Source organism: Silurus aristotelis, assembly GCF_946808225.1.
Source record: "Silurus aristotelis genome assembly, chromosome: 21".
Classification (NCBI taxonomy): domain Eukaryota; kingdom Metazoa; phylum Chordata; class Actinopteri; order Siluriformes; family Siluridae; genus Silurus; species Silurus aristotelis.
Window position 1 is genome coordinate 1,625,331 of NC_139594.1, and position 8,792 is coordinate 1,634,122.

The following is an 8,792-nucleotide window of genomic DNA, read 5'->3' on the forward strand; positions in this document are numbered from 1 at the left end:
TATTCCTCTTACACCACAGCACATTTCCACCCAGTTTACTGTTTACTCCGGAACAACTGATCATACTTTTATCCTTTTACAGTTACATTTAACTTCCATTATTTTGTTCTCACAGATTACAACAGTGATGAAAAATGATCCATCCATCCATCCATCCATCCATCTATCTATCTATCTATCTATCTATCTATCTATCTATCTATCTATCTATCTATCTATCTATCTATCTGTCTGTCTGTCTGTCTGTCTGTCTGTCTGTCTGTCTGTCTGTCTGTCTGTCTGTCTGTCTGTCTGTCTGTCATAGTAAGCTAATACGAGCAGTAACGCAGCTTCAGCAGCTAATTAATCATTAGCATTAGCCAAATAACTTTGTTTACTATGTTGTTTGTTTACTGTTTGTGCGCTAATCTGACGACAACAATGACAGATTTGTAATTGTGTGTGAGACAGTGGAGTCCGTGAACTCATCCCACTGTGGTGCCAACGTTTCAGCAGAACCTCGATAATTACACAGTATAAAGCAGCGTTGACCAATTCTCACCTCTGATTGGTCAGAAGGTGTTCATCCAGTTCCTGTAATGAGGAAGATTGTAAATGGATAAAAGAAAATAACAGTAAATCGAGCGAAACTATTTAGAGCTGCAGCTATCGATTATTTAAGTAATGGAGTATTTTTCTGATTATTTCACTGATGAATCGAGTAATCGGATAAGAAGTATTTTTTCTTTATTAAAGATCAATATAAATAAACTAAAATATACTGGAGAAAATAAGACATAAGACTCTGACAGTTTTTCTCAGCTGCTTTGGAGTGTTTCTCAAATCATCCTGAATATTTGCAAATCAGTAAAGTGCATTTCTCAAAACAACGTGTACAAACAGCACAATACAGTGGATTTCCTGAAAACGTCTGAACTTTTCTCAAAATCCTCAATTCATCTCTCAAAAGTAAGTTTTTGTGTCAGTGAACATCTCATTCCCATCAGAATTTAAAGTCCCTTCGTCATTGCTCATTTATATAAACTATGTTTTGGATCACAGCGACTTTAAAAATGTTTAGTCGTGTTTTCAGTATGATGCTGAACAGTTTCTGGATTTTTTTTATATAAACTATGTTTTGGATCAAAGTGACTTTAAAATATATTTTTATATTTTTATTTGATTTCTCTTTAAATATTTAATATTTTTTAATGTAACATGGCAGTTGTATGTATTAAATAGGTTTAGTTTTCACAGATATTCTAGTATGAAATTTCAGTTTTGCTCTGACTGTAATCAGTCTCCAACTGAAGCTTCACCAGATACACCTTTGACCTGTTTTAGAGAACTGGTTGATGATTGGTTGATCTGATGTCGTTCACTCGCCTTCATTAGTGACGTTCAACATTCATCTGCACAATTCATCAATTCAACACTTTTACAAAATAAATTAATAGAAATTTTAAATAAAAGATTCTGACAATTTTGATCAACATGCAGACAAACAGCAGACACTCGTACACAATCCATTAAATAATGTACAAAAGTGTTCACAATTTAATCAAAGCAACAAGAATCGTTCTTATGATGAGCACAAATGACTCAATAATGTGGAGAACAAGTCGTTTTGAGAATTTTATTTCTGATCTGAGAAACGCTACAAACTGAGAAAAACTGTAAATTGAAAGTCATTTGTTTCCTTTTTAGAAAAATTTACATTTTATTGCTGAAATTTCATACTAGAATATCTGTGAAAACTAAACCTATTTAATACATACAACTGCCATGTTACATAAAAAATATTAAATATTTGAAGAGAAATCAAATCAAAATATCAAAATATATTTTAAAATCCTCAAACAAAAATCCTGAATCCTATGGAAGTCTGTTTCCACCACATAAAAAAAGTTGGATAATTTTTTTTCTCGCAATTCCGATTTTTTTTTCTCCTTGCTATCTGACTTTATTTCTCGTCAACATCCAACATTTCTGGTGCAACCACCAGTAACTATGTTGTGGGCCTGAGGCTCCTCTTCTTAATCTGTCTTGTTCCAAACTGATTGTTAGACAGAGTTTTCTCCAAGGTTTAGAGACTTAGTTTAATACCCTGCGATTCTTCTGATTGTAGCCCATTTAATTTTCAATGTGTAAAACTTTCTGGCACTACAGAAGACGCTGCCCAGTTGGCTAAAAAACAACAACAACTCGGAATTGCGAGAAAAAAAACTGGGACCTGCGAGAATTGACTTTTTTCTAGCGGGTGGTGCGGCAGAAATAATAGTCCGTGCGGAAACACAGTGCTCCATGTGCAGTTAAACGGTAAAAGTTTATTGTATTCGAATTACTCGGGTCACTCGAGGAATCATTTCAGCCCTAAAGCTATTGGCACCCCAACTCACACTGAGTCTAGCATTTCAAAAAATACTAGACAGACAAACAACTCGTTCATCATTAAGACCGATCAGAAGCACATCGTCTGAGACGACAAACACAACGAGACACACAAACCCCCCAAACAGCTGATGCCAAAAAGCACATACGGTCCCTCAAAAAAATCTCAGCCCCCTGCTTTCACATCATCCTGGGTACATCTGGGGAGGGTTTTTGGGACGGTGTACAAGACAAGGGTGACTCTGAGGACACACACACATATACACACACACACACACACACACACACACACACACACACACACACACACACACACACAAAAGCGAGAAGTAGGGCCAATGTCAAGGCTGAGTCTTAGCTGCAGCTGTTAAAAGGCCAAAAACTCTTTAACTCTCCCAATCATCCCCCAACATACAGGGGTGGTGAGGGGCTTTATGACCCCTAAAACACCCCCAACTCCACCTTCTGGGGGCTGTTAAATTCTCACAACACACATACACAAAATAAAAACCCACACTCAAACACCAAGAGCAAGCTGCATTGCTGTAAAGGCCACACATTACACAGAGTAACATCATACAGCAATTCATTTCACTCAATGACACTGTAATATGGCAAGTGTGTGTGTGTGTGTGTGTGTGTGTGTGTGTGTGTGTGTGTGTGTGTGTACCGATTTAAAATTGAACAATAAATGAAAATAACAGTGGTTAAAAAAAGGGAGAGCTATAGTAAAGTTTTAGTAGGGCATCTACCATAATTGCTTCTGTGTCTACCGTAAATGCTTCAGTAACGTGTCCAATGAAAAAGCTTGAATAGGACATATACTGCAAATGTTCAAGGAACACATCTACCATAAATGTTTGAGTAGCATGTCTACCATAAATGCTTCAGTAATGTGTCTATTGCAAAATGCTTGAGAAGAATATATACTGTAAATGTTCAAGCAACCAATCTGCTAAATTACTGTACTGTTTCTACCATAAATGCTTCATTAATATGTCTACCGTAAATGCTTCAGTATTGTGTCTACCATAAATGCTTCAGTTACGTGTCTACTGCTAATGCTTGAAAAGAATATATACTGTAAATGTTCACATCTACAACAAATGCTCCAGTAGCATGTCTATGGCAAATGCTGAATAAGAGATAAACCATAAAATGTTCAAGGAACCCATCTACTGTAAGTGCTCGAGTAACAGGACTACCATAAACTCTTGAGGACTGTGTCCACTGTAAATGCTTAAATAATGTGTTTATCGTAAATGTTTCAGTAAGACGTCTACCTTAAATGTTCACCATAAATGTTAGCATTAAATTAGGACTATCTCCAGTAACTGCACGAGATCCACGTCTGCTGAGAACGCCCGTTAGCATCTCATACACATCGTAATGAACACACACATCTAGCCGTGTTATTTACACCTCGCCTTGGACACTGTAATAACCTTCTGATGTCTGAAAGTCACCCCGGTATTCCGCTGGGCCTTAGTGCCCTAGATTTTAGATTTATAGTTATAGTAATAGGATACCCATAATGCACTGCTGCATCGGTCCAGGAGAGGAAAAACTTTATTTACTTTACAAAATACTTCCTGTTTAATATCTATTATTTATTTATTTCAAGTTAACATCTATACACAGTGCCTTTAAGCCAAAACACACACACACACACACACACACACACACACACACACAAAAACACAGAGATCAGAAAGAGGACCGAGGCAGCTGACCTTGGGTGTGACCTCATCACACTCTTACACCCCCTCACAGACATCCTGAGACCCGACAACCCCCAGCACATACACACACACACACACACACACACCACGCACACACACACACACACACACACACACACACACACACACACACACACACACACACACAGACACTCCACCCACACATACAGACAAACATTCTGAAGACCAACAAACCCCCAACACACACACACACACACACACACACACACACACACACACACACACACACGCACACACACACACACACACACACACCATCCACATGCATTAGTTTACCGGTTGTTTTTTTTTTATTAATGCCAGTAGTTAATTTATTAACGTTTCTGTGCCACTCTGTGTATTTGTCCTTTAGGAGACGAACACACACACACACACACACACACACACACACACACACACACACACACACACACACACACACACACACACACAAACACAGACCAGTGATATCACCACATCCAAAAATAAGGACTCTTCTAACGCCGGTGTGTTTACGGGACAGACTCTACATCTCTGTAAACGCCTCCATGGGCAGCCTACGTCCCAGATGGACTGCTGGAACGCAGCGACGTTCACACGAAAAACGTCAACAAAAAACGTCTGATCTCTATGTCGCAATCTAAGGGCCATCCTGTACGTCTGTCCTGCATGTCTGATTTAAAAAAATTAAACATCTAGACGTCTGGACAGGATGCAGAAGGTATAGTTATATATATATATGTATATGTATTCACACATTTTTCTTCACACAGTTTTACATGTTGTTATGAATAATATTTATTATTATTACTTCTTCATCCTCCTCATCTTCAACTTATTTTGTAGGCACCATTATATGATCTAGTGATCACCCTTCATATTGCGGATTAGTTCACACCTTCCATCCTCCCCCAGAACCTTCATATAAACAGTCTTCATCTATCCTTAATTTTTTTAGTAGTGGAGATGGTAGCTTGGTGGTTTAGGCATCAGGAGGTCATGAGTTCAAATCCCAGCCACACTAAGCTACCACTCCAGGGCCCCTGAGCACAGCCCTTAACCCCATAGCTGCTCAGTTGTATCATTGAGATAAATGTTAGTCACTCTGTAAAATGGCATCTGCCAAATGCCTTAAATGTTAAAGTGTATTTTACTCCACAGGGCTGCTCTCAAATCCTGAATTCTGATTGGACGTTAGTATATAATTTTAATATACTAATACAGGTGGGGGTGCCATTAATAATTGTTAACTGATTCCAAAAAGCCTTATAACAGCGATATATAAAACATATACGCATAAAGACAGTAGAATGGTGTCTGAAATGCGTTCGTCTGAAATGGTGAAATTGAATTCTGGACCCTGAACTCGTCCCGACATCCTGTTTCCCAGGCTGCCATGCTGAAAACGGATTAGACCAGGCTTTGTGTGTGTGTGTGTGTGTGTGTGTGTGTGTGCGGTATCGAGCGAGACCTAACCGAGACACACTTTAAGCACGTTTCTCCTTATGTAGAACCTGCTTCTCGAAATACGTCTCTATAAATAGCACACTCCTGGTATTTTTTTTCAAATGAACACCAAGGCCTTAGTCAGGCAAGATTAGCTTTAGCCTTGTAGCTGTTAGCTTTAGCTTTAACAGCCCCTACAACCCTCTCCTGTACATCCTAGATGGTAGTGTAGTGCATTTCTCCAGAAACAAAAGCCCTTATTCCTCTGTACAATTACATCTGACACCAAGCTTCAGAAATGTATGTCTCATTTGCATTATAAACATGTAATTTAGAGATTTTTAGGTGCCTCAGTAGCGCTGACTCCGTCCCCTATCCCCTCTCTAGGGTACTAGTGTGGGGATGAGAACACTGACCCCCAACTCTTCTTCTCATTTGTGTATGTGTGTTTGGAGTATATTGATGTGAAATACGTGTCATATTACAGCGCTACATATGAATAGAGACATCAATAACAATAACACACACACACACACACACACACACACACACACACACACACACACACACACACACACACACTTCTAGACACTATTCTTTTCGTTTTTACTCAAAATGAAGCTTCTCTCTCTCTTTCTTTCTCTTTTGCTGTTTTTTATAAAAAAAAACATCACTACAAAAGGTGGAAATCATAGAGCAAATGTATTGGCACCCCGCCCCTGTTTTTCTCTCTCTTCTTCTTTGTTACTTGCTGCTAATAAGTCACTTTTTTTGGTCTCGTGTCCATCGCTTCACCTCCGAGGTAGTAATGAACACCCAGTAATGAACATCCCACAATTCGTTCATTATGGATTAAAAATACTACTAATACTACTAATAATAATACAGTAATCCCCTGTTTATCGCTGTGGTTACGTTCCCAAACCACAGATAAACATAAAACCGCGATAAAAGGACGCCACCCCAAAAAATGCTATTTTATGTACACAGTACTGTACTCTAACATTTTACTTCATTATTAATAATTATATTTGTATTAATACATTTCTTTATTTCAACATTAAACATAAAAACAATTCCCTGTAAGTGTTTTGGGCTACAGTGCTCTCCCTGCAAGAGACCGGGAAAATCAGCCAAACTATTCAGTGATGTGGCAAATACAATTGCGTGATAAACCGGGGCGTGAGATTCGGACCGCGGTAAAGCGGGAGATTACTGTACTACGAAGAAAAATTGAATTAATGGATAAAAATGCCTACAAATAGCTTGGACAAATTGTTGTTATTGTGTACCATTATACAACACAGAATATCCCAGATTTGGGTTCAGTACCTGCATCGATCTGAAAACATCACAATTACATAGATATAAATATTAAAAACTGTGTCATTTCTGTCGGTAAACAGTGAATAATAATAATAATAATAATAATAATAATAATAATAATAATAATAATAATAATAACCGTATTTACAGAATAGTGTAAATAAGCACAAGAAGAAGGATTTATCTCTAACAACAAATGCCGATAAACAAACTGAGCAGGAAAATTCTCGGGAACGGGAACGCGCTGCAGAACCTGAACCGGAAGTTCTAATTAAAGACCAATTAAGATCAGAACTTCCGGTAAGCAACATACTACCGAATAATCTCTCTCTCTCTCTCTCTCTCTCTCTCTCTCTCTCTCTCTCTCTCTCTCTCTCTGTGTGTGTGTGTGTTTTCTTGACCATCTTCTTTAGGATTTTGCTTTCTGTTCGTTTTTTTTTTTGGGTCACTGAAACATCTAAGAAGCAAAGGAAAGCAGAACGCGCGTGCGTTTTAAGTTTTACACCCCCGTCTTAACAACACACACACAAACACACACACACACACACACACACACACACACACACGCACACACACACACACAAGCACGCACACACACACACACAAGCACGCACACACGCGCGCACACACACACACGTACACGCGCGCAAGACCGTCTGCATTTCATAATAATAATAACAAATATAATAATGATAATAATAATAACAATTAACATAAATATGTTAAATAAATACATAAATGAATATTTGACGCCCACAGACAAACCGGAACCGGAGGCGCGAGGCCAAAAATAACACCCGTGGTAACACCACGGCCGGTAAACCAGATCGATTCCGCAGCTCGCGGCTGTCTGTCCCCCCCCCCCCCCCCCCCCCCTACATACCCCATACCCCAAAAAATGCCCCCACAGCCACACAGACATGGACACAGCGAAATGAATGATGCTGCTGATAAACCATAATCCAGTAATAATAATAATAATAATAATAATAATAATAATAATAATAATTATAATAATAATAATCTTAATAATCTTAATAATGAGGTTAATTAGTGAGAGCGGAAATGAGACTCACATCTCTCCATTCCCCGCGGCTGCTGGGACGCGCTGCAGTCGCACGAGCGAGTGGCATTGGTGGAGTTGGTGGTGGTGTCGGTGGAGCTCGCGCTGCCGGTGCCCGGGACCGTTCGGTGGTGGCGCATGAAGAGGAGGGAGAGATGGAGAGAGAGGGAGAGAGGGAGAGAGAGAGAGAGAGAGAGAGAGAGAGAGAGAGAGAGAGAGAGAGAAGGTGTGTGTGTGTGTGTGTGTGTGTGGTGGTGGTGGTGGTGGTGGTGGGGGGGGGTCTGTTAAAGCCCGAGTGGGAGCCCCGGTCTCCGTTCTGTCTCGCGCGTTAATCACGTCATCCTGGAGAAAAAAGAGCGAGAAAAAAAAAACCCTACCAAAAAAAAAACCCCACCACCCATCTGTATAATAATAATAATAATAATCAAAGCGACGCGGCGGCTGGAGCGCGCGCGCGGAACGGACGGCGGGATACGGTTACCGAAACCATCCGCGCGCAGCCGGAAAGGAAAGGGTTCGCTGTACGTGTGTGCGCGCGCGCGTGTGTTTCTGTGTGTGTGTGTGTGTGTGTGTGTGTGTGTTTGCGCATGACTCCTCCTCCGAAAAGGAGGGGCAGAATGTGAGCCAGACAGGAGGGGGGTGGGGGCTCAGACGGATAGAGAGAGACAGACAGAGAGAGAGAAAGAGAGAGAGAGAGAGAGAGAGAGAGGAGGAAAGGGAGGGAGATGTCAGGTCTAGACATGGAGAGTGTGTATCGAGCATAGAATTACACACACTTAGTAGAGTGGCTGCAGTCTCGCCGCTAAGTGTCTGGAGTTTAGAGTTACAGCTGTGCTGCATTCACA

The 8,792-nt window shown here is 40.1% G+C and overlaps 1 protein-coding gene across 1 annotated transcript in view; it reads right to left on the reverse strand.

Moving 5' to 3' along the window:
- The window catches only part of ldlrad4a (low density lipoprotein receptor class A domain containing 4a), a 22,284-nt gene extending 13,760 nt beyond the window's left edge, over positions 1–8,524 (reverse strand). Inside the window, exon 1 of the mRNA XM_083524611.1 lies at positions 7,961–8,524. Within this exon, the coding sequence (XP_083380737.1) occupies positions 7,961–8,087 (127 nt within the window). The 5' untranslated portion in view covers positions 8,088–8,524. The remainder of the gene's footprint in view (positions 1–7,960) is intronic.
- Positions 8,525–8,792: the final 268 nt, after the last annotated feature.